The 27,809-nt window shown below is 43.4% G+C and overlaps 1 protein-coding gene across 1 annotated transcript in view; it reads right to left on the reverse strand.

Annotated features, from left to right (window-relative positions):
* Positions 1 to 27,809, reverse strand: part of ANXA4 (annexin A4) — a 106,126-nt gene that overhangs the window by 21,856 nt on the left and 56,461 nt on the right. Inside the window, exons 5-8 of the mRNA XM_069766554.1 lie at positions 23,639 to 23,752; positions 22,520 to 22,610; positions 20,286 to 20,365; positions 7,922 to 7,978 (exon numbers count right to left, since the gene is read on the reverse strand). Of these exons, the coding sequence (XP_069622655.1) occupies positions 7,922 to 7,978; positions 20,286 to 20,365; positions 22,520 to 22,610; positions 23,639 to 23,752 (342 nt within the window). The remainder of the gene's footprint in view (positions 1 to 7,921; positions 7,979 to 20,285; positions 20,366 to 22,519; positions 22,611 to 23,638; positions 23,753 to 27,809) is intronic.

A 27,809-nucleotide genomic window follows, 5' to 3' on the forward strand; every position in this document is an offset into this window, starting at 1 on the left:
GAAAATTCTGATTCAAATTCTGAGTAGCGATGGGCAAACCCAAACCTCTTCAGGCACGGCTCCCATGTGGACTTCTCCAGGAAATCAGTGTTTCTTGCTGGGGTGCCGAACTGGAACAGTTACACAAGCATCACTGATCGGCAGCAAGGTTATTTTCACCAGTCAGAGAGCCAGCAGCTGTGACTGGCAGTAAAAAGTTTACCTCCTGACACAGAGGCATCGGCTGATGGGAGTAGTACTCCCGTCAGTCTACGCCCACTGCCACTAATAACAGCAAGATCAGGCGCCACTGATGGGAGTATTCAGCCAGTGCTGGAGCTATAAATAAAAAAAATAAATACATTTAGAAAAACACATGTGTGGGTTCAATCCATTTTTGACAACCAGCCAAGCTAAAGCAAGCAGCTGGGGGCTGGTATTCTCAGGCTCATAAGGGGCCATGGATATCGCCCCCCCCAGCCTAAAAATAGCCCACAAACGCCCCAGAAAAGGCGCATTTATTAGATGTGCCAATTCTAGCACTTTGTCCGGCTCTTCCCACTTGCCCTGTGGTGGTTGCAAATGGGGTTAATATTTGTGGGGTTGATGTCACCTTTGTATTGATCGGGGACGTCAAACACAGGTTAGTAATGGACAACCGTCTATACAATGCCTATCCATTACTAACCCAACAGATTATAAATAAAAAAAATACCAAGAATAAAGTCCTTTATTTGATATAAAAATCCATACAATGTTTTACAAGTTTATTTAAATATACCAAACAGTTCTACTCACCTTACTCCCATTCCATTGAAGCCCTTGTCCCCTGTAAAAAAAAAAAAAAGTAATAAAACAAACAACCATATTCCTCACCTCTCCGAAGTGCACCTAATCCATGCTGTCCCATGATGACTCGAATGATTTGGAGAGCGGTCACATTAGTGACCACTCTCGCCAGCCGACAAAAACTGACAGTAGTGTAATCGTTCCTGTCAGGGTCTAGCGCCAAGCTCCCGCAGTGAGAACTTACTTACGGCACCGCTTGCTGTGTGAGAAAGTTCTCTTGAGCAAGTATGAAGTTTACCATGATCCTCAACACTTAAAATGTGTAGTCAATTCCATGTATGGTCCATCCCCAGTTCATTAAAACGACATCTGACACACGTTAGTACAACTTCTTGACAATTAAAGGGCTGCTCCACTAATTTTAGAATAACTACTTAAGTCAGATTGATGACTGTGATGCCCAGCATCTCAACTGGTCATCTGATCTCAGTGCTAGCTGCGACCGCGTTAAGTTGACGGAGCTGTGCTTTTTTAGATCCGCAACGGTTTCGTAGTGGCCGCTGCAAGGTAACAGAGATGCTATTCTATTCAGTATGGTGCAGTGGCCACTACACAGTTGATTGCATTTGCGTGGCTGAACAGCATAGCTTAGATATCTGGGGACAGCTGATCAGTGGGGGTGCCGGTGTCAGATCCCCACTCGGATACAGATTACCTATCCTGTTTGGTCAAATATAAAAAGGTAGTGGAATATACCCTTTAAATGGAAAAGCCAAGGCCCCTCTACTGTTTCTAACTGCACGTACAGTCCGGTAGCTAAATAAATGTGAGTCGCCCGCCAGGGCTGTGGGGTACTCGTTACCGGGTCCTGAGTTCACAGGGGGATGTCACGGTGGCGACCATGTAAAAGTGGAAAGTCTTTAAAGGGATTTAATCAATAAAGTTTATGTTCGTGACGCCACCTGTGATATTTGGTCAGTGGGGGACAGACGGTGCTTTAAGGTGTCCTCTGGGGTGAGGTTATGGCAGCAAGATGGTATACCTTCCCACAGGTGAAGTATATCTCCAGGGCTCCTGGTGTTTAGATGGAAGATATTGAATGGCGCAGTAAAGAACCAGGACACAGGTTTGCAGTCTCTTTACCTTGTTTACTGAAGACTTCAGGCAGCCACAATCGAGGGCACCAGATCACAGGGCAGGCAGGGTCCGGCCGGCTTGGAGGCAAGTTGGGAGTCCCCTTATTCAGGTAGAAATCAAAGCCTTCCTCTAGCGTGGTGGTGTTGTAGTTCCTTACTGCCTATGACTTCATATAAGGTCCTCACAGATGTGCTCTCTGTCCCCCGTATAGGATAGGACAATACCTGTATGACTAGTGACTTGAGCCTTTTTACATGGACTCTAGCACGCCCCGGGCTCTATAGGGGTGACCGTGCCTCCTGGGTATTAGGGCGGACAGGTAACTTGCAGTTCAGCTGTCCTGCCGGTCTCTGATGTAAGTTATAGATTCCCTTACAACGGTGTTCCGGCTATCGGTGTCTGCGTCTCAGAAGGAGGCAGCCTGCTCGTGGCTGGTCTCCCACTGATATCCTCTCCTGTGTTTCGCTCTCCTACACGCTCACTGCAATATATTTGGCTTTCGTATAATCTCTTCCCAGAAGCTGCAGCACTGCAGCTACACAGCTAAGTACACCTTCTTCTGCCTCAGACTGCTCCCGTCTGCTTCCTGGCAAAAACTGATTAACTTTCCCTTCAAACTACCATATATATGGGGAGTCACCTAGTAAATAGGATCAAAAGCTCCCCCTGGTGGCCTGGAGTGTGAACATGTTACATGTTTGTGTTTACCTGGTGACCGTTATCCTTCCTCGCCTCCAAAAGTAACATCACCTCCCCCGTGAGGGAAGCTATGCTACTGTGACGACCAGGACCCTGGGGCGCCACAGATGCGCTTGGCACCGTTGATCTGACCTTTACACTTTAACTGCTGTACAGGAACCTAGACTTACACATGAACCCCAGGGCAGGGGCTATGTGGTAAGCTGCTGGCTGGTGATGCAGGCTGGCAAGTTGCTGCGTCAGAACCAGGCGGTGGGGGGGTGTTGCAGTAAAAAGGTACATGATCAGAAGACACAAGAATAATAAGTAAATGGGTAGAATAGGAATCCAAAATACAGGAGTTGAGGAGCAGCTACGGCAAACCACAGGGAGAACAAATTGTATCTGGCAGCTACCAGCAGTAAGCTGGGAGGTTTAGTAGGGTGTAGTACGTTACAATTGGCTGAATCAGGAAGCAAGTTACTCCAGCTCGATCTCACACACCCATACTGCAAGGCACTACAGGTCCCAACCACCCCAATCTTAGTGGCTGGACAGAGCTTGCCCCACCCAAGAGGTAATTGTCCCAACATCACATTACAGACAGAATCGATATAGCGGCGTCTGGTGACAAAAATGTTGCATAAGAATGTCTCAAAGGAAATGTCACAGCTGGAGTGTCAGGAGTCAGACGCCCTCCCTTACCCCCACCCAATAAATAATTGATAACGAGGATTTTCAGGATTGTAACACAGTGTGTCCGTAAAGTCATGGCGCACTTTTGACGAGTCACTGGAAAGCAACAAAAAAAAAAAAAAGAAAAAGATAGAAATGTGAAATCTGCTCCAAATAAAAGAAAAACTCTCCCAGGTTCATACCTATTCAGTGCAGTTCGATGTGGCCTCTATTTGTTGCCCTACACACATCCAAACAATAGTGAAGTTCTTGCCACACATGGGTAAGGATGTCAGGTGTAACAGAGTGAATAACATGTGATTCTCTGTTTTAAGTGACTAATGTCGTTTATGCGTTCAATGTACACATGTTGCTTCACATAACCCCAAAAGTATAAGTCTAAGGGCGTCAGATCCCGAGATTGTGGTGGCCATGGCATGACAGAACCCCTACCTATCCACCGGGGGAATGTCGTAACCAGAAACTCACAAACAATGGTGGCGTAGTGTGGAGGAGCACCGCCCTGTTGAAAGAGGACACCTTCTGGAAATTGTGGCACTGTATACAATTCCAACATGTCAAGATACACGTTTGCCGTCACAGACCGCTCCCCGAAAAAAATGGGCCTATCACCTTATCATGCATCAGGCCACAAGACACGTTCACTTTAGGGGTGTTACCTTAATACTCAACATAGGCATGAGGATGTTCAGGAGCCCATATTCGGACATTATGGCGATGAACATGTCCACAGATATGGAAGGTCGCCTCATCGCTAAACACAATCTTCGACAATGATGCAAGATTTCTGCAGATCTCATGAAGCATATCTGTAGCAAACGCGCATCGTTTGGGTCTACCTGCCGGTTTGATAGCGTGCAACAGCCCCAATTTGACCTGGCAGTGTAGTAATCACAGTTCAGTTTATCAGGGGTTAATCTGACTGGGGGCTCAGCAACAGTTTGTGCTGTTTGATTGGTTCTTGTCATCTCTCCTCATGAACATGTCTGATATGATTGGGCCAGAGAAAGGGCGCCAAAATGTAAACTGTAAATAGATCCTGTGACTGGTCAAAAGTGCACCATGACTTTACGGACACACTGTATTCCTGGCTTAAGAACCATAAGGATGCATACAAAAACACAGGGAAATAGATGCATCGTATACACAGAAGCCAATTACAGACATTTGTAAGTATCCTCTCAGCAGAAGTGCAGAAATTACAGGAAAATAACTGATAAATATTTAATAGCAGGCATTAACATGAGCTCAGCGGAAGTTATTGTTCACCATTATACTGCTAAACCACAACGGCGATAGAAGCCTCTAAAAACCGTAAATCTTTTTCTAAAGAATAAAGTGAATCTTAAAAAAAAAAAAAAAAAAAAAAAAAAAAAAAAAAAGAGAAAGATGAAAATGATACCAGGACATTCATAACCCATGGAAGATTCCACCTGAGGAGTTAAAAGACGCACAAGTACAAAGCATGGACCGAGCTGAAAGGAAGGCAGGCAGTGTTTCCTTGTGAGGGGGAAAGCTCAACGTGCGTCTGTACGAGGATGTTACAGGGCGAATAAGCAGTGGAAAAAAACAAACGAAAATATAGCAGCAAGAAACGTGTCAAAAATGGAGGATTTTTTTTTTTTTTTGTAAATCAGAACAAAAGACTGAATCCCGCCGTCTTCACAAACCCGTCACATGTCTCAGACATTCTGCAGACGCCACGGAATTATCCATGTGAAACCTGCATTTTGCTTTAGAATTTACAGTTCTGACAGGAGCAACACTGGGGAATGATTGGAGAAGGTCAGATTCGCACTTCAGTCTATACGTAGTATGCTCAGTATCTTAGTAAAGACTATTGTTTTACTGAGGTTGAGCCCACATTAAAATGATGCAATAGAAGTTCTACCTTCAGACTTTTAAAGGGGCCAACCACAATGGAAACCCCCCCCCCACCAAACTGGCAGCTGGGGAAGAATGCAATAAAACAAGTATTCATTACCTGTTATTCTCCTGTCACTCCAGCTCCTCCTGGATTACTGCGCTGCAAACATCTACACATGTGACCACTGCAGCCAATCACTGACCCCAATGGGGCAAACACTCAGATCAGTGATTGTCTACAGAGGTCGTAGCAGGACAGTAAACCAGGACCAGCAGCACACACACACACACCTCAACAGTGGCATCAAAGTTACACGGTGGCTCAGTGGTTAGCACTGTAGCTTTGCAGCGCTGGAATCCTGTGTTCAAATCCCACCAAGGACAACATCTGCAAGGAGTTTGTATGTTCTCCCCGTGTTTACGTGGGTTTCCTCCGGGTGCTCCCGTTTCCTCCCACACTCCAAAGACATACTGATAGGGAATTTAGATTGTGAGCCCTATCGGGGACAGTGATGATAATGTGTGCAAACTGTAAAGCGCTGTGGAATATGTTAGCGCTATATAAAAATAAAGATTATTATTATTGGATATAACAGGAAAGTATTGATTGTTTTATTATTTTCTGGTGTTTTTCCCTTTTGCCCATTTTTCTGTGTTAGTTACAACCCCTTTAATTCTTATTGCATTCCCAGCAATACCCTTCACCCTCAGTATCTGTACAAAGCATATTCTACTGTATTGCATTTTGGGTTATGTGTACTTTAACCCATGAATAACAGAGCAAGTCTGAATATAATATATTCCTCCCAGAATGTACCCTGGTGGCAGAACCATCGGCATCAATTCTGCCTTTCATTACCCTTCACTTGAAAAATTGCCTTCTTAAAAGAGGTTGTTTTGTCTTCTCTTGGATCAAACACTGGGTAAATAATTGCTGAACTTGGTCATGTTTAAACCATAAATTGGAAATATAGGAAAACACTGAAGTCAATTGTACCTGCTTCAGGTTTGATAAAACTGGATTGATGAAGAATCAGTCAAGGACATCTGTTTTTATGTAGAGGTTAAAGGGAACCTGTCACCCCCCTCCAGAGTTTGTAACTAAAAGAGCCATCTTGCGCAGCACTAATGCTGCATTCTGACAATGTGGCTCTTTTAGTTATGCTCCCTGCACACGCTGAAATAAACGCTTAGAAAATGTGCCCCTCATACCGTGAAATCGTCCCGGTGGCGGGTCTTTCCCCCCTAATCTGACGCAGCACAGCTGTCACTCCGGGCCTGTGCGTGCTGGGCGCCGCCTCCTCGTGCTTGATTAGTGTTCCCAGGGCCTGCGCTATAAGTATTTTTTTCCAGGCATGCGCAGTTGTGCTGCCCTTCGAACTTACAGTGCAGGCGCCAGGGACGCTAATGAAGCAAGAGGAGGTGGCGCTAGGTGCGCACAGGCCCGGAGGGACAGCTGTGCTGCGCCTGATTAGGGGGAAAAGACCCGCCCCCAGGACGATTTCACGATATGAGGGGGCACATTTTATAAGCGTTTATTTCAGCGTGTGCAGGAAGCATAACTAAAAGAGCCACCTTGTCAGAATGAAGCATTAGTGCTGCACAAGATGGCTCTTTTAGTTACCAACGCCGGAGGGGGGTGACAGGTTCCCTTTAAGCGCTATTGTTACGGCTTTTGCAGATACTTACCTTGCCTCCTGGGTCCCTCGCCGCGTCTCGCCTGCTCTTCCGGGTCCTCAGCTGCGCTGGGGATCCCATTCCCCGTGTATACGTGCTAGGCTGCGCGCTCTCCCGGCTTCTTTATGATGCCGGGTTGTACTGACCCGGAAGCGCTGTCCTACCTGGGCAGCAGCCTCCGGGTATATTAGGTCGCTCCCTGCTAGAGGAAGCGCCTGATTGTTATTGTGCCTATCCATGCCTCCTCCAGATCCTCTTAGGTTTCCGTACCTCTCTGGGTACTGTTCTCCCCTGTACCTTCACTGCTCTGTCCCAGTACGCTTCTCATGTCTGCGTGTTCTACTCAGCCCCTGTACGCTTCCAGTGTGTGCGTGCTCTGCTCCTGTACGCTTCCAGTGTGTGCGTGCTCTGCTCAGCCCCTGTACGCCTCCAGTGTGTGCGTGCTCTGCTCAGCCCCTGTACGCCTCCAGTGTGTGCGTGCTCTGCTCAGCCCCTGTACGCCTCCAGTGTGTGCGTGCTCGCTCTGCTAATTCGCTGACAACTCCAGTGCGTGCTCTGCTTCGTCCAGGATCCAGTACCCTCTGGGTGAACCCTGCGGTGTCCCGAGTCGCTCAGTGGCTGCTGTCCGTCTGGTCCTCGGTAAGTACCCTGATTCTTCTCGTTGTCCTCGAGCCACCCCTCTGGCACGAGTATCGAGGGGTATCTCCCTCCTAGGCCTGTCCCTAACGATCCCTGTATAGGGGTCGGTTCCACCTGGCCAGCTCGCCTGGGATCAGTCATCACCGAAATCCAGTGGGTATACTCCAGGAATCATAACAGCTATACTGAAGCCAGTGATGGCCTTTGCTGATCAGTACAGGAACAGCTGCTGAAACCAAAGACAACTAACTTATCACAGCGGGAACAATGCAGGTGTTACACAGTGCTCACTCTAGAGAAGAGACAGCAATGGTGCCACTTTGGCATATAAAGGAGGATATGGAAAATCCATTTAGCTTCTTACCATCCTTTTACTATAAATCAATATATAAATATGTTTAGATCACCTAATCAAGACTCGTTGCATTAAGAATCGTGCGCTTACACAAAACACACATACCTTGGCATCCTGCTTGGCAAGTGCATCATCAACATTATCACTTTGGTCTCTGCCGGCCTGTAGAATAACAAGATCATTAATATATATTAAGTCTATTAGATTTTACTAGTTTCACAAGAGAACATTCACATGTTTGTTTCCTAAAGTCCATCTCTGCATAATAGTATTCAAAGGTTACTGATAAAATAGTATATAACACAGCTCAGCAGCGCTGTTTGCCGATTAGGGCCTGCAGAATGGAACAGATGGGCTTTAGTTAAATGACTGATACTAGGGAATGTATGAATGAATGAATGAATGAATGAATGAATGAATGAATGAATGTATAGACAGACATAAAAGGATAGCAATAAATGTACGATAAATGTACGAGAGAGAGAGAGAGAGAGAGAGAGAGAGAGAGAGAGAGAGAGAGAAGAGAGAGAGAGAGAGAGAGAGGAGAGAGAGAGAGAGAGAGAGAGAGAGAGAGAGAGAGGATAGCAATAAATGTACGAGAGAGAGAGAGAGAGAGAGAGAGAGAGAGAGAGAGAGAGAGAGAGAGAGAGAGAGAGAGAGAGAGAGAGAGAGAGAGAGAGAGAGAGAGAGAGGATAGCAATAAATGTACGATAAATGTACGAGAGAGAGAGAGAGAGAGAGAGAGAGAGAGAGAGAGAGAGAGAGAGAGAGAGAGAGAGAGAGAGAGAGAGAGAGAGAGAGAGAGAGAGAGAGAGAGAGAGAGAGAGAGAGAGAGAGAGAGAGAGAGAGAGAGAGAGAGAGGATAGCAATAAATGTACACCAAAAAGGGACCAAAGGGAGGGCTTTAAACAAGGGCTATGCATAAAGGCGATATTTAATTTTATTAGACATACAAAGCAAAATAAAGAATAAAAAACTAAAAACAAAACCACATCTATAGGTATACAGATGGTACAATGGTTTATGAAATAGTACAGAGGCTCAAATCAAAAGGTTTGGGGGGTGCATAGATAAGTACACAAATGAAGCTCAAATGTATATACACAATTTTACTTTTTTCCATGTGTATCTAAATAGAATGTATGTTAATTCAACTGTACAATGTCAATTGAGGTCTGGCACTGTGGGTTTGCAAATAAGAGATTAGATGCATCAATGTGCTCACATATTATGCAAGCATATTAATTATATGGCCATGATTGTATAAAAGTATCTGTTATGCTGTGCTATCAGGCAACACAGTGTGCAGTAATCAGCGCACATACAGTGATATGGCAATAACCCAAAAACAATAGAACAAGCTCTGGGACATGGAATCTCTGCAGACTGCAATACCTGAACCTATCCTCACACAACTAAAAGCAGCAGTGGATTGCGCCTAACAACTACCTATGCAACTCGGCACTGCCTGAGGAGCTGACTAGCCTGAAGATAGAAATACAAGCCTGACTTGCCTCAGAGAAATACCCCAAAGGAATAGGCAGCCCCCCACATATAATGACTGTTAGCAAGATGAAAAGACAAAACGTAGGAATGAAATAGATTCAGCAAAGTGAGGCCCGATATTCTAGACAGAGCGAGGATAGCAAAGAGAACTATGCAGTCTACAAAAAACCCTAAAGCAGAACCACGCAAAGGGGGGCAAAAAGACCCACCGTGCCGAACTAACGGCACGGCGGTGCACCCTTTGCGTCTCAGAGCTTCCAGCAAAAGAGAATAGCACAGCTGGACAGAAAAAACGGAAACAAAAACAAAGTAACACTTATCTAGCAGAGCAGCAGGCCACAGGAAAGATGCAGTAGCTCAGATCCAACACTGGAACATTGACAAGGAGCAAGGAAGACAGACTCAGGTGGAGTTAAATAGCAAGGCAGCCAACGAGCTCACCAAAACACCTGAGGGAGGAAGCCCAGAGACTGCAATACCACTTGTGACCACAGGAGTGAATTCAGCCACAGAATTCACAACAAGTATCTATGTATCCCAATGCAAGTATTAAAGATCAAAGCACTAATGTCAATGCAACATTTACAGCCTTAGCCAAAAATAATCTTATACACAAGGTAGATCATATAAAATCTAAAAAAAACACATTTGAAGTTGTCGGTATAATGTGGAAAATTCAAGGGGCTTTAATTCAAGGCAACGCATCCATGGCTTATTGGTGGACGTTCACAGTGAAGGCACTACTGCCCCTATAGGGGTTGTCCGCTGTGGCTTACATTTAGTTAAATCTTTTATTGAGGCTTCATATAGGATATAACGAGATGCGAGGCATTTGTCTACAAGGAAAGAAGGGGACTGTGAATGCAGAAATTGACCGGAGTATTCATTAATCAATCTGTTTAGCATCTGCAGATGAGGCTCGTCAATCCTGCACTCGGCTCATCACTGGAGAGGACGGACGATGCTCCTCGCACATTTGACACGGACTTTTCAGCACTGCACAGCAGTTATTAAATATGACTTTTCATCACATTAGCTTAATGCACATAATCTGTTCCAGAAATTGACCCAATTATCTGCTCTGATGGATCCCATCACACTGGGCTAATTTACATTACTTAAAAAGGATATTATACTTCTAAAACTCTTTACTGTTCAACTTAATGAGTGACCCAAAACTGAAAAAATCCCCGTTTTGTGGAGGACATGAAGACTTCTTTATTAATTGGACATGCATGTTCTCTACTTATGTAAGGTTACTGTAGTGTGAATGAACACATGAGGTCTTATATCCATGCTCCTGCATGGGTAAAACGGAATTAGAGAATTATCAGCATTAACCCCTTCCCGATCTCCGCTGTACTAATACTGCGGAGGTCGGGTCCCCTGCTTTGATGTGGGCTCCGAAGCTGAACCCACCTCAAAGCCGGGACATGTCAGCTGTTTTGTACAGCTGACATGTGCCCGCAATGGCGGCGGGTGAAATCACGATTCACCCGCCGCTATTAACCAGTTAAATGCCGCTGTCAAACGCTGACAGCGGCATTTAACCGGCGCTTCCTGCCGCGCGGCCGGAAATGATCGCATCGCCAACCCCCGTCACATGATCGGGGGTCGGCGATATGTCAGGACAGTAACCATAGAGGTCCATGAGACCTCTATGGTTACTGATGCCGGTCTGCTGTGAGCGCCACCCTGTGATCGGCGCTCATAGCAAGCCTGCAATTCAGCTACACAGCAGCGATCTGATGTAGCAGAGGTGATCCAGTTGTGCCAGCTTCTAGCCTCCCATGGAGGCTATTGAAGCATGGCAAAAGTTTTGAAAAAAAAAAGAAAAAAAAGTTTAAAAAAAAAATATGAAAAAATAAAAAAAAAAAAATGTTTAAATCAGCCCCCTTTCACCCCATTCAAAAAAAAAAAAAAAAAAAAAAAAAATCAAACCTACACATTTGGTATTGCCACGTTCAGAATCGCCCGATCAATAAAAAAAGGATTAACCTGATCGCTAAATGGCGAAGCGAGAAAAAATAAAAAAATCGAAACACCAGAATTACGTTTTTTGGTCGCTGCGACATTGCATTAAAATGTAATAACGGGCGATCAAAAGAACGTATCTGCACAAAAATATCATTAAATATTTTTTTTTTAGCAAAGTTTTGAATTTTTATTTTACCACTTAGATAAAACGTAACCTAGACATGTTTGGTGTCTATGAACTTGTAATGAGAATCAAAATGGCTGGTCAGTTTTAGCATTTAGTGAACCTAGCAAAAAAGCCAAACAAAAATCAAGTGTGGGACTGCACTTTTTTTGCAATTTCACCGCACTTGGAATTTTTTTCCCGTTTTCTAGTAAACGACATGCTAAAACCAATGATGTCGTTGAAAAGTGCAACTTGTCCCACAAAACACAAGCCCTCACATGGCCAAATTGACGGAAAAATAAAAAAGTTATGGCTCTGGGAAGGAGGGGAGCGAAAAACGAGAACGTCAAATGGCAAGGCCGTGAAGGGGTTAAAGGGTGATTCTAGCATATCTGTCCAGACAAGGAGAAGAGGACAGCATTCAGAGATTCCTCTAACGTTTTTCCTTCAGATATCACAGAGTATGATGTAGGTCAAGACACAGTGTTGAAAGATCTTTGGGAATTTTTAGGCTATGTGCACACATTGCGGATTTCCTGCGGATCCGCAGCGTTTTTTTGAGGTGCAGAAACGCTGCAGATCCGCAATTGATTTACAGTACAATGTAAATCAAGGAGTAAAAAAAAAAAAAAAACGCTGTGCAGATGGTGCGGAAAATTCCATGCGGAAACGCTGTGGATTAAAAGTAGCAGCATGTTCCTTCTTTTTTGCGGATCTGCAGCGTTTTTGTACCCATTCATTACAGAAATCCGCAACGATAAAAAACGCAGTAAATCCGCAGCAAATCCACACAAAAAAACGAGACAAATCCACACCTGCTTTTTCTGCCAAGAGATGCATAATCCGCACCAGAAATTCCTAAGCCTAATCCGCAACGTGTGCACATAGCCTTATTATGATTTTTGTAGAAGACAACTATATGTAACAAAAAAAAATCCTGGGATACTATGGATTGATTCTCCCATTTCAAAAAGTGGCCATTTTATTAAAAAATGGTGCCAAAATCCAATTTAAAAAAAATTGTATTTTTTTCTCCTTTTTACTCACATTTTCCACTTTAAGGCCAGGGTCACACTAGACCGTAATACGGACGAGTGCAATGCGATAAAAAAAAAAAAAAAAAAAAAATCACATAGCACTCGTCCCAATGTTAATCTATGGGGCAGCTCCCATCATCCGATATTTTCTCGGCCGTATTCAGGATCCGAGTGAAATCGCAGCATGCTGCGATTGTCAGCGTTTCGCGGCCGAGAATCGCCAATGAAAGTCTATGGAAGCCCCAAAAATACGGATCACACACGGACCAGCAGTGTGACTTGCGAGGAATACGCAGCGCTGTTAGAGAGAAAAGCCGGCAATTCAGTGCGGTGTACAGTAAAATCACACTGACAGCTTAGAATAGGTCGAATAAATGTGTACACATAGAATAGATAATAGAATCTATATATCTATATCTATATATCTATATCTATATCTATCTATCTATATTAGAAAAAAGGAACAGCACAAGATGTACTTATCTTCAAGTGCACGGCCCCAGGATAACAGTCCTTGTATCCAACTCTATCAATATAAGGCAAAAAAGAGGTAGCACTCCATATTTGCAATGTTCAACGTGCAGGATTTAATCAACCCACTGTTCAGGGCGACGTTTCGGCTCAGATTGAGCCTTTCTCAAGCCTGGGAGCTTTCTAGGCAAGTTCCCACGATCTATGAACAGCCAGCAGAGGGCGCCTCAACGCAAATGAAGCTAAATATAGATCATTGATCTATATTTAGCCTCATTCTCCGGGATTTTGCAGCAAGGAGCAGCATTGCATTAGCAAAGCTCCTGGCTGCAAAATATTTTAACCCCTTCAGAAGGATTGACATCGTTGGACGTTACAGATCTGCGGAGGGTAAGTATATTGTTGGTTTATTATGTTTTATTACTTACAGAACGAGGGTCTTCAGTGACTGGATTGGGCGTAGAATAAAATACTCCAACAACCATTGTTTTTATTTCATTAAAATAATTTTAAATATTGTGTTTGTCTTTTATTTAACCCTTTCATTCAATTGGATTAATAATGGATAGGTGTCAATTGACGCCTCTCCATTATTAATTAGGCTTAATGTCACCTTACAATAGCAAGGTGGCATTAACCCTTCATTACCCCATATCCCACCGCTACACGGGAATGGGAAGAGAGTGGCCAAGTGCCAGAATAGGCGCATCTTCCAGATGTGCCTTTTCTGGGGTGGCTGGGGGCAGGTGTTTTTAGCCAGGGGGGGGGGCCAATAACCGTGGACCCTCTCCAGGCTATTAATATCTGCCCTCAGTCACTGGCTTTATTACTCTGGCGGAGAAAATTGCGCGGGAGCCCACGCCAATTTTTTCCGCCATTTAACCCTTTATTTTAAGAGCGAGAACGGCCAAATTTTGCAGATACACACTACTGACATTAGTAGTGTGGAATCTGCAAAAAAAAAAGATGGAGAGAAGACATGGTTTACTGTATGTAAACCAGGTCTCAAATCATGTCGGGTTTTAGGAAGGAGAAAGCAGAAGCCGGCAATTAAATTACCGGCTTTCTGCTATATCGTGCTGGATGAAATATTAATATATATACATATATGTGTCTACTGAGAGATTATATATATATATATATATATATATATATATATATATATATATATATATATATATATATATATATATATATATATACATATACACACACACACACACAGTATATATGTTTGTTGGTTTTTGACACATGGATCCCTTGTATTGGCGTATGTTGGTTTTGCAAGCCTGCGATAAAAACACGCAGTACGGATGCCATACGGATGTCACACGGATCATTTGATGCGAAAAAAAAAAAAAAAAAAAAAAAAAAAAAAAAATCGCATCCTCGCACTGCACTCGGATCACTGTTTTGTAAAAATTTTTGCGATTCTCCTCCGTCAAAAACGGACCTTTTTTTATACGTTGTGTGTGCCCCCGGCCTAACAGGGGCATTCAATTGGCCCCAGTTACAGAGGAAAACAGCCCTGGTGTCACTGATAGAGATGATCTGCAAGGATTTACAGGTTTTACAGCTGCAGCCAGAACACATCTGATCTGTACCGTGGTGCCTGCAGATTGGACTGCATTTTCATGGTGACAGGTGACCTTTAAAGTGTTAGTACTAAGATTTGAAGTTATACCCCAGCTTTTGGATACTGAATGGCAATACCATCCTGAATGCTGGGGTCTGACCACTAGCTGAGCGCAGTATTTGGCTTTTTCAGTCCCATACAGAAAAATAGTAATATTATAGGGACGTTGTGCACGCTTAACGTTTGCTCCATTCAGATGAGGCTCTGGACCTTTTCTCAGGGATGGTGGGGGGGTCCTAGGAATTAAATAGGACCGAACTTAAAATCTTGGTAGAGACGCTTAAAGCATTAACTAATAAAGTACCATTTTAAATTTGGAAAAGCTATGACATGTGGTTTTATTCACAACTATTAATACTGGGCTCAATTCATCAAGAGTTACGTCTTATCATCTAGTCTTTATGGACAGTGCACTGAAGAGGAAGCAAATTCATTAAAAAGGGGTGGTCCGAAGGAAAATAATTTCTCTTTATCCATTTAGTCCCATAATCTAAGCCATTTTCTAATATACCGTACTTGCATCAGAAAATCCCTTTTGTTCCCAAACTAATTTTTTAAAACTAGTTAACATTTATTAATGACCTTGTAGGGGGCATTCAGAGTAGAATTTCAATATTTGCAGATGACACTAAACTCTGCAGGGTAATCAATACAGAGGAGGGCAATTTTATATTACAGGATGATTTATGTAAACTAGAAGCTTGGGCTGATAAATGGTAAATGAGCTTTAATGGGGATAAATGTAAGGTCATGCACTTGGGTAGAAGTAATAAGATGTATAATTATGTGCTTAATTCTAAAACTCTGGGCAAAACCGTCAATGAAAAAGACCTGGGTGGATGACAAACTCACATTTAGTGGCCAGTGTCAGGCAGCTGCTACAAAGGCAAATAAAATAATGGGATGCATTAAAAGAGGCATAGATGCTCATGAGGAGAACATAATTTTACCTCTATACAAGTCACTAGTTCGACCACACTTAGAATACTGTGCACAGTTCTGGTCTCCGGTGTATAAGAAAGACATAGCTGAACTGGAGCGGGTGCAGAGAAGAGCGACCAAGGTTATTAGAGAACTGGGGGGTCTGCAATACCAAGATAGGTTATTACACTTGGGGCTATTTAGTTTGGAAAAATGAAGACTAAGGGGTGATCTTATATTAATGTATAAATATATGAGGGGACAGTACAAAGACCTTTCTGATGATCTTTTTAATCATAGACCTGAGACAGGGACAAGGGGTCATCCTCTACGTCTGGAGGAAAGAAGGTTTAAGCATAATAACAGACGCGGATTCTATACTGTAAGAGCAGTGAGACTATGGAACTCTCTGCCGTATGATGTTGTAATGAGTGATTCATTACTTACATTTAAGAGGGGACTGGATACCTTTCTGGAAAAGTATAATGTTACAGGGTATATACACTAGATTCCTTGATAGGGCGTTGATCCAGGGAACTAGTCTGATTGCCGTATGTGGAGTCGGGAAGGAATTTTTTTCCCCAATGTGGAGCTTACTCTTTGCCACATGGGTTTTTTTTGCCTTCCTCTGGACCAACATGTTAGGGCTTGTTAGGTTAGGCTATGGGTTGAACTAGATGAACTTAAAGTCTTCCTTCAACCTTAACTGTTACTATGTTACTCTTTAGGCTGGCTTCACACTAGCGAGTTTTACAGACGTATGATCGCATAAAATAGGTCCGTAAAACACGCATTACACACGGCCCAATGCTTCTCTATGCCCCTGCTCCTATCTGCCGTATTTTACGGCTTTCTACGGCCGTAGAAAATCGCAGCATGCTGCGTTTGTCACCGTATTACGCAAAAAAATACACCAATGAAAGTCTATGGGGGCCAGAAAAATACGGATTACACACAGACCAGAAGTGTGACTTGCGAGAAATACGCAGCGGTGTTAGAGAGAAAAGCTGGCAATTCAGTGCGGTGTACAGTAAAAATCACACTGACAGCTTACAGTAGAATACATGTGTACTAATATATATATATATATATATATATATATATATATATATATTTATTAGACAGTACATATGTTTTTTGGGAGGCTATGGATCCATTGTATGTCGGTTTTGCAAGCCTGCGTGAAAATCTCGCAGTACGGATGCCATACGGAGGATGCCATGCGGAAAATACGCTGACACACCCTGCCTACGGAGGAGATACAGACCACTATTTTGGGGACTTTTCTGCGTATTACGGCCGTAAATTTCAGACCGTATTTTTATACGCCGAGTGTGAGACCGGCCTTAAAAAGAGTTTATCAGCAGGATTTTTGTATCAAGGCACTTCCCAAGCCTCTGCCTCTCAGTCTCTGCTCCCCTCCTTCCCCTGCTTGACGGACTGGACCGCTCACTGACTAAAGTCTTGCTACTGAGCTGTCAATGCAGAAAATCTGAGACTGGGTGGGAAATAGAGTCAGGGAGGAAGAAGCTTGGGAAGTGCTCTGACACAATCAGAGCACTTAATGCTCTTTTACATATAAATTATGTAAGATTTTATTGTCAGGGAAAAACAGATCCCATAAGCAAAAGGTGTGGATGACTGTCAGTGAGCAACTTGCCATATTTTGGATCCTTTTGACATGTTCAAATCACATCAAGCAAAATATCTCCAGTTTGTATATTCTCCCGTGTTTGCGTGAGCTTCCTCCGACTTCTTCCCACAAGCCAAAGATATACCGATAAGGAAGTTATAGTGTGAACCCCTATGGGGACAGCGATAATGACAATGATGATGCTATATAAGGGAGTAAAATAAGTATTTTTATTTTTTATTTCTAAAATTGTAGTTAGTGATATGGCTATATATATTTTTTACACACACATATACACACACTTTCTTTTTTTTAATTTTACAAAGAAATTAATCAAGTAATCAATTTGATCGCTGTTATTCATGTAAAAATCGTCTCTCTCCCCTTTGACATGATCTATCCTGTAGCTGGAGAGAGAAATGAGGTCCACAGGCCCTCCACAGTACCTTAGACCGTGATCACCATCCCCTGGTCCTTCTCGTCCTTCTCCCAAAAGCAAAATGATGGGCGCATGAACACTGCACCAGCTGAGATTTTTTTCTATTGGTTCCTGGCTATCAGCATTAATAAATATGACAGTACTTGGGCTGTGCACCCCCTTAATCATCCCACCTCCCTGAGTCATCCACCGTAGTCAGATTACAAAATGACAACCCAATGTGCTCACATTCTGTGTACTACCTGTGGGTTCAAAACGCTCATTGTACCCCTGGGTGAAATCCTTCAGGGGTATATAGTTTCGAAAATGGGGTCAGTTGTGGGGTAGAAACACGCCTTAGGGGCCCTGTAAATGTAACAGCACCCGCATTTTCTTTCAGCCAGATTTGTGTTAATAAATTCAAATATTGTCCCTTCTGTTCCGAGCCTTGCCATTTGCCCAAACAGAACTTTTTGACTACATGTGGGGTATCGCCGGGCTCATAAGAAAGTATGCAAACTGCTGGGTCCACTTTTTTGGTGTTACCGCTTGCAAAAGTGAAAAAAGATTGGGGCTTAAGCAACATTTTAGGGGTAAAGTTTATTTTTTCCCCCCCCCCATTCGATTTTGCATTAATTTTTGTTTAGCAACTGAAGGGCTATAAAAATTTCCTGACAACAGTTTTGAAGTATTTGAGGGGTGCGGATTTTAAAATGGCATCAATTTTGGCAAGTTTCTAATATTTAGGCCCCTCAAAGTCCATTTATATCTGAACAGGTCTCTTAAGAAAAAAAAAAAAAAATGATAAACTTTTGCCCTTTTAACAGCCAAACAAAATAAAAGGACATTTGAAAAATGATGCAGATGTAAAAGCATGATGAACTGGTTTAAGAAGATAAAGAGTAAAAGTTTAAAAAAATATCACCAAAATTGTGAGATTTTCACAAATAATTGAATATTGTACAAAATTTTACCGCTATCATGACGTGCAATAGATCACAAAAAAAGCAAAAAAAAAAAAAAAAAAAAAAAATCACTGTGATACGTTGAAGCGTTTGAGTTATTACCACAAAGTGACACTGGTCAGTTTTTAAAAATTTGTCCTGATCACTAAAGTCAAAATTAGCTTGGTGACTAAAGGTGCCGTCACACTAAGCGACGCTGCAGCGATACCGACAACGATGTTGATCGCTGCAGCGTCGCTGTTTGGTCGCTGGAGAGCTGTCACAGACAGCTCTCCAGCGACCAATGATCCTGAAGTCCCCGGGTAACCAGGGAAAACATCGGGTTACTAAGCACAGGGCCGCGCTTAGTAACCCAATGTTTACCCTGCTACCAGCGTAAAAGTAAAAAAAAAAAAAAAAAAAAAAAAAACAGTACATACTTACCTACCGCTGTGTCCCTGGCGCTGTGCTTTCCTCTGCACTGACTGAGCACAGCGGCCGGAAAGCAGAGCGGTGACGTCACCGCTGTGCTTTCCGGCCGCTGTGCTCACAGCCAGTACAGGAGGAGTGCAGGAAGTAGAGTGCCGGGGACAGACAGCGGTAGGCAAGTATGTACTGTTTGTTTTTTTTACTTTTATGCTGGTAACCAGGGCCCTGCGCTTAGTTACCCGATGTTTACCCTGGTTACCAGTGAAGACATCGCTGGATCGGTGTCACACACGCCAATCCAGCGATGTCAGCGGGAGATCCAGCGACGAAATAAAGTTCTGGACTTTCCTCAGCGACCAATGATCTCCCTGTAGGGGCCTGATCGTTGGTCGCTGTCACACATAACGATTTCCTTAACGATATCGTTGCTACGTCACAAAAAGCAACGATATCGTTATGTGTGACGGTACCTTAAGTGGTTAATGCTTCAGTCAGGGTTTTTTTTTTTGTTTGTTTTTTTTTTTAGTTTTCCACGTTGGAAAATACATCTATTCAAATACATCTAAAGTCTTTAGAGGTAATCTGTCAGCAGATTTTTCTATGTAATCTGAGGTGAGCATGAGGTAGGGGCTGAGATACCTATTTCAGTGATCGTCACTTAGTAGGCTTTGTGCTGTTTCAATACAATCAGTGCTTTATCAGCAGGAGATTATCCCTTCAGGACAAGCTGCCCATGTGCCTCCTGGTCCAGCCACGCCCCCTGCACTGATTAGCAGCCATGTTTATTGTACAATGACCATAAACTGTTAAATCAGTAGTGTGGGCAGGGTCAGCTTTCTGAGCACAGCTACTGTACATCTAGAGCAGAGAACTCAGACTGTATCATGACTTCTGCACCCAGTAAACTACAGTAGGTGGCAACGCTGGAATCAGGGTCTCTTATCCCAAGTTATGCTGCAGAGGAGATAATATTTTAAAGGGAATCGGTCACCAGGTTTTCCTGAAAGTGTGCTCGGGCGCTATATTCTAAGAAAAGCTGTGTGGACAATAAAGATGAATTATACTGGTGTGTAATATTGTACATGCAAATTGCCTCTTCTGAGAAAAAGAGGACTTGAACTCTATAGCGCCACCTGTTGGAAGTAGCGATCCTACAAGTCACAATCAACCCTTTAACGAGTCGTGCAATATTACTTAGGATAAAAGCCAAATCAGTATCTCAATAATATTGTACAGGCAGACCGCTATATCAGCGACATCCTCTTCATATCTACCATGTATACAGCCTAATGCAGGTGGGAGGGACAGCGTTACAGACTGATGGCACTTACAGCAGAGAGAGACACCAGCACCCTCTGGAACATGTGAGATGTGTCAGAACAAATATCGTCCTCCAGGGGCTTGCCGAATTCTGCAAGAGATAGAAGATTAGAAAGAATGATGAGGCTTAGGAATACCTGGTGGCAACACACACAGCGCTTCATTGTTTCGTTCAGTTCTTAATGACGATTTTGGAAATGCATCATACATTTATTATGAGGATGCAAATATGGCAGGAAGAAATAGTAGTCTGTCACTGAAATTCTACTGGGGCTTTTCCCCATCGGCACACACACACATTATATCTCTTGTCGTGGGAGGACAGAAAAATTACAGATATAAACATTGTTTGTTGAGGGTACATGAACTGGGCCTGGTGTTCAATGGGGCTGGGTTATGTGTCCAATGGGCATCCAACTGCTCGGCCATTGGCAGTAGCGAGCTACAGCCTGGGTTAACGAGCCAAGACAAGGAAGGGCTTTTTGTCGGCCTACAAAATGCTGTAGGCCGGGTTCACACATGCGAGAAACACGTCCGTGTCTCGCATGTGAAATTCAAGCTCTGGCGCCGGCACTTCGGAGCGGAGCGTGCGGCTCCATGTGTTGCTATGCGGCCGCACGCTCTGCTCCACAGTGCCGGCGCCAGAGCTTGAATTTCACATGCGAGACACGGACGTGTTTCTCGCATGTGTGATCCCGGCCTTAGTGAGGTGGTAGCTTCTCATCTTACTTCAATCTATGGCATTTTAGTTCCTAGATTGAGTGAGAATCCCCAAAAGCATAGAGGTTTTACAGGGTAGTCCTCCACTTAGGGTCATGTGAATTTACATTTTACCATGTTCCTTAAAAATAAAAAAAAATTATACACATCTTTGTTTATAAATTACTTTTTGTCATGGAACAAAAAACAAAAAACAAAAATGTAAATGCAAAAAAAAAAAAAAAATATATATATATAACGCATCAGGTATTCTAGGATATGCATGTTCCCGTAGTATATGGACAATGATGATTCCAGAATTCGCGGCAGACTGTGCCCGTCGCTGATTGGTCGAGGCAACCTTTATGACATCATCGTCGCCATGGCAACCATTATGACATCTACGTCGATACTGTGCCCGTCGCTGAATCAGAAACGTGAGATGTCTACGTCCTTTATGACATCATCGTCGCTGTGCCCGTTGCTAATTGGTCAGAGCCGGGATTTCCAGGACAGACAGAAAGACAGAGACTGAAAAACCCTTAGGCAATTATATATATATATATATATACTAGATTGTGGCCCAATTCTAACGCATCGGGTATTCTAGAATATGCATGTCCCCGTAGTATATGGACAATGATGATTCCAGAATTCGCGGCAGACTGTGCCCGTCGCTGATTGGTCGAGGCAACCTTTATGACATCATCGTCGCCATGCTGTGCCCGCCTCGACCAATCAGAGACGCGGGATTTCCAGGACATAGACATAGAGATAGAGATATATATACAAAAATAACCCTACAGAGGTCCGGTCATGAAATTATTAATGCTGAACTTGACCCTGTGAGACACACACACACACTGTAATAGTGGCTGCAGAGGAGAAAAAAGTGCATTTTATTTATTCCATCTCGCCTCTTAGTTGGTGAGATATTAGCAAAATAGATATTTGGCACCTAATGAGTTAATTTTTCATGAAACGGGTGCTAGTTTTCACTGGGGGTGTGTACTTCTCCCTTTGTAAGACTTTGAGTGTTGCTGTGTGCTTATGATTGGGCAAAGAAAAATAAGCACACCACACCCCAACCATAGCTTACAGTAAACCAGTCATCAGGATTTTGCAAAGTAAACTACAGGCATTGTTAGGTTGATGCAGTTACACTGATTAAAATGATACCTGGGCACAGTATTGAAGATAGAAGGCAGGTACCTCTCATTTAAGCCCAGAGTGAGGAGGAGGATGAGACCAAATCACCCCCCCCAAAAAAAAAAAATTAAGTAGGACTTCATTTTCAGTAACTCATTAAGTGCCAAATGCTTCTATGCTATTAAAACAAGTTTTATTCTGCTCTGCATCCACTATTCCATTGCATGTCCAGTTCAACATAGGAGGGAAATAAGTGGATGTCTCCATGCTGTCAAGTTTAAAAACAGACAGCACATGAATGAGAACAACATTTGATGTCTGATCAACAAAAAAAAAAAAAAAAAAAAATCATAGTCCAAAAAAAATATAAGAAGCAATGATTCTCCAGTTTCCTTACTCAATCTATAAACGCCATTGATGTGTCTGATCTCTTCTGCAGAACGAGAGGCCAGGATTTCAATAAGACAACCTTCATCAGTTCCGGCACCCTTAAAAAAAATAAAAATAATAATAATCTTCCTTAAGAGCAGTATATTATATTATATATTACATTATACTGTATACACAAACTATGTGGCCACAAGTATCGGACACCTTATTTATTGACTTCAGGCTTTTCATTCAGTTCCATTCCCACAAGTGTATAACATCCAGCCCCTCGCCATGTAGTGCACTTTTACTAACATTTATGCTAAAGAGCTCACTGGTGCCAGCACGGTCCTGTAATAGGAGCCTCTGCTGTAACATGTCAGCTTAGGATATCCCTTCACTCCTAACTATTCCACCATCAACAATTATTCTAGAAAAGTGGAAGGAACCGTAGCAACTCAGCTGTAAAGTGTAGTCCATGTAAGGTTGCAGAGCAGGGTCATCAAATTTTGAGGAGCAAAAAAAAAAAAAAAAAAAAAAAAAAAAAGTGTAATTATAGCTCTGCTGTACCCATTACCGAACAACCCAGACTTCCTCTGGTTTTAACACCAGTACAAACATTGCCAGGAGTGTCATGGCAGAGCCGCTGCATGCAGCCTTACATCACCAAGCACAATGCCAAGCGTCAGATGGAGCGGTGTAACGTACACCACCACTGGACTCTGGAGCAATAGAAATGTTTGGCGCATGAAATCACAGTTCTCCATCTAGAAGTCTGGTGGTGGAATCTGGGTTTGGTGCCAGGAGAAAGTCATCTGCCCAGCAGCATTATCCCAAACTTTACAGAATTTAATGGAGCAGTTTTTATTTGCGTCAGTGAAGGGAAATCTTAGAGGGGTCTAAAAAAAAAAAAAATATCAGTAAGTCTAAATATGGATTTACAATGTGGTGTGATAACCTCCAGCAGGTGTAATTTGCAGATGTCCCAACACTTTTGCCCATGTAGTGCGTATATATACCCAATAATATACCTGCATAGTAAGAAACCTCTGTGCTTTTGGTCGGACACTTCATGCACCCAGTGTCTTAATATTACAATATCATGGTAACTACAGTCTTCATCGTGGCCATCACGCCCTTGTGTTACCTTCATTGCCTTCTTGAGCTCCAGCACATCATACAGTACTATAGGGGTGATCAGGCCAAGAATCACTTTTTCAAAGTTTCCAGTGAGCTCAGATTTTAAGTCGTCCTCCAAATCCTGTATATACAAAATAAAGAGTTCTGTATTATAATACGGAAAACCAAGATGTTAACTTGGATATGTAGTTACTGAGACATTTCTATTTCATGTTGACATTTTGCATCGTCCCTATTGTGATATACAGTAGACGACCTGTACCAACTGACTACAAGACATGGCATCTCGTGTTAGCTTGCCGACCTACGCTTCAGCAGACTAAGAAACCTATAGTTTTTCAGGTATCGGCAGGTGGTGCAAGCTGTGCAGAGATCCCCCTCACTATTGACTTCAATACATTGACAAGGGGTTAATTCCCTACACCATTCTTGTCAGGAGGAAGCCCCAGAGAGGACCTATCACTTGACATTGAGGTGCAATTTCTCTACTGGTGTAAATAGAGATGTTCTTCTGAATCTAGCGTTGCTTTTCTTTGGTTTCTGCACCTCTTAATTTATTTATTTTTTTTAATATTGCCCCCTCTTCCCTGTATATAGTCTAGCCTTGTTAGTCAACTGGCCAAGGTCGTTAGGACCCGACACACGTTACTAATTTTATTAAAAATTTCAGAAACTAATATAATACCATAGGATCTCAAGAAACTTATAAACTATCCAAATCAGGGAAATCATTTCGTAGCTCAGCCACAGGGAGAGTATACTATCAGAGGAACTTCTCCAATTGTAAAACTACAGGGGTGGTGTATATGGCGAAATGCTCATGCCCGAAAGATTATGTAGGCAAAACCAAAAGAGAATTTAGGAGACGAGTGGGGGAGCACATGGGGGACATCAGAAACAACCGGGACACCCCACTAGCAAAGCATATACAAACCCATCACGGAGGTGATATCAAGAGCGTGACCTTTACCGTCATCGAGGTGGTCAACATCAACCCCAGAGGGGGTAATACAGATAAGACCATTCTAAGGAGAGAGTGAATGGATATTTAGAATGGGGAGTCTTGAACCTAAGGGACTGAACGACCAATTGTCATATGCCTGTTTTTTGTAGCACAGTCAAAATAAGGGTATTGGATAGGGGTCAATAATTTAGTAGCCGTGCATTTGTCTAACTTCTGTCTGGAGTCTCCCGATGTAATAGGGGAGCGGCATGGATCGATGTGCAATATAAAGATATCAATGTTATATGTCCCGCTCTTATAGCCCCATACACCGTCCTATCAACAGCAGGTCCGCACAATTCTCTAGGTGCATGATCATGCCACTGGCGGGCGGATACACTTGATCAGAAATATCGGAATAGGTGTCCGCCAGTGATGTCATCAGTGGGTCCTGTGGGGTATAAAAACAGCGCGCAGGCGCTAAGTATACCGGAGGATAAGTGTGGCGGCGGACCTAGGTCACTACGCTTCAGCTATGGGTTTAGCCATAAAAAGAGCCGGCGAGGTTTTAAACTTTAAATTAAAAAACCCCCCAACCCCTCCCTCCATCTCTCCTCCCAACCGGCTCCCCCGCCCCTTACTGGGCTCGAGATAGTGATGCCCTATGGATTGTGGCCATACGCATGCGCTAATCATCTGCGGCGGTGCAGTATGGATATATCCGGGGACGTCAAAATGTCTGACAGACTCAGGGGCTTGAGAATAATGTCGGCAGTAAGACATGATCTGAGTGTCTCAATAAAACAAAAATTATCGCACGGATCATCCATGCGCAAGCGCAGTAAAACATTAAGAGATGTGTGTAGATAACGATGTCTTATGGATTGTGGTCATACGCATGCGCTAATTATCTGCGGCGGTGTAGTATGGCTCTATCCGGGGACGTCAAAATATCTAATAAATCTAGGGGACTGGGGACTTATGTCCGTGGTAAGGCATTGTCTGAGTGCCTCAATAAAAACATACGTCATCACACTGATCATCCGTGCGCAAGCGTGGTAAAATATCGAAAGATGTGCACAGCTGCAGGATTTGGGGCTGGAGCATGCGCAGTGAGAACAAGCGGGGGATAATCCGGAAGTGGCGCTGGTCGCTTAGCGCGTCCCCGGAAGTGATGGGGCAGCGGGGACCCGGACGCCGGCCTGCCGCCGGCGGGGTCTCAGGCGAACCAGCGGGAGCAAGCGCAGTGACACCGGACATGCGCAGGTAGGGGGCGTGGCGATCTAGTCCACCGCTATGGCGGCAGTGGGTTAAAAGAGCGGCTTTGCTGGGGATCACTCAGCCATGACGCCGCATCAGGACACACGTCAGTGAATCTTGCCTCCTGAGGAGCCCGGGGAGGGCGAAACGCGTTGAGGCGCTGTGGTCTAGGGCAAAGGACGTACAGAGGGAGATAAGTGCTCACAATGTATCATCTAGAGTTGTGATTACACTTGTACACATGCTTGGGTGACACTGGTCTGCGGGTTCAGCCAGGGTCAAGTGGATCGGCCATGACTGGCAGTATATACCTGTATGAGAGACTGTGCCCCTATAAGCACTCCCCGACAAATACGTCTGCATCGATGTGCCTTATGTGTTCTGCACGTTGTTTTTACTTTGTGGGGATCTAGTGTTCCCTTAGTACAGGAGCTTCTCTGTTTAGCCTGTAGTGGGCCCTAGGCTGTGGGTAGTGGGTGTCCCGTGGCTATCGTAGGGTGCCTTAGTAACCCAGGGACAGCCGCCGCGGAGTGGGGGCGCCACAATGCTCCCCCGTAGGGTGTCAACCTCCACAGCCAGGTAGGGTAGAAGCATAGTACTAATTAGGGATTCATAGTACCCCCCCAATTTTAACTTAGTGTTTTGTTTTGAGCACATTTTTTGTTTTTTGTCATTTTTGTCCTTTTTTTGCGGTGTGAACCAATACAGGTTCTTTGCATATATGAATAAAGATTTGTTATTTTAGGATAGTTTATGATAAGTTTCTTGAGATCCTATGGTATTGGATAGTTTACTAATTTTATTTGCAGCAGGTAAAAAGTCCACCTTAGTTTGGCTATGGTTCCCCTATGCCTGCAGATGCCCCTACTGGATGATGAAGTACGTGCGTAGTATTGATCTTTGCGACCTTCTGGTAAAGAAGTCACAGCAGAAGTAGGTTTAGGCTTTGTGCACACACTGCGGATTTTACTGCAGATCCGCAGTGGATTTGACGCTGCGGATCTGCAGGAGTTTTCCATGAGTTAACAGTACCATGTCAACTTATGGAAAACAGTATCTGCAGTGCCCATGCTGAGGAAAAAAAAAAAAAAAAAAAAGTGGAAAAACCGCGGTAATTCCACAGTGCAGTTTTCCTGCGGATTTACCAAAATCAGTGCAGAAAAATCCACACACCATTCCGCAACGTGTGCACATACCCCTACAATTCACATTGTCTCTCCTGGATTTAACAAGGAGTTATTTGAGGCAAAATTTTTAAAAAGGTCTCATCCACACACACACACACACACACACACCCCTACCCAACCACTCCTATGCAAGGATGACGGCAAATTATATGTATGAGTCTGTGTGTTAAAAGACTAAGAGAAAAAAAAAAAAAAAACTCATGTCCAGAATGAGGTGTAGGCTCCTGCCCAGGGCGCTACCTCCTGCCTACCTTGGAGGTGTGTGGTGTCCAACATAAAGTGAGGTGAGGGGCTGTGCAAAGGAAGCATAAAATGAAGGGGGACAGCAAAAGCATATGAGGAGCTACAGTCATAGCCAGAAGTATTGACACCCCTGCAATTCTGTCAGATAATATTCGTTTTCTTCCTGAAAATGATTGCAAACACAAATTATTTGGTATTATCTTCATTTAATTTGTCTTAAATGAAAAAAAAAAAAAAAAAAAAAAAGCACAAAAGAGAATGAAACAAAAAGCAAAAAACATTGATCATTTCTTACAAAACTCCAAAAATGGGCCAGACAAAAGTATTGGCACCCTCAGCCTAATACTTGGTTGCACAACCTTTAGCCAAAAAGCCGGATTACGTACCGGTAGTGCTCTTTTAAGGAGTCCACGACAGCACCCCACATGAGAGAGACGGATCCGCCCATAGGAACAGGAAACCTACAGAATAAAAGGAGGTGGTCCCCTCTCCTCCTCAGTTTAGTTTACAGAGTATAAAAAGGGAACCGCAAAAGTGTTAGTATT

The sequence above is a fragment of the Ranitomeya imitator genome, chromosome 4 (assembly GCF_032444005.1).
Source record: "Ranitomeya imitator isolate aRanImi1 chromosome 4, aRanImi1.pri, whole genome shotgun sequence".
Lineage (NCBI taxonomy): Eukaryota > Metazoa > Chordata > Amphibia > Anura > Dendrobatidae > Ranitomeya > Ranitomeya imitator.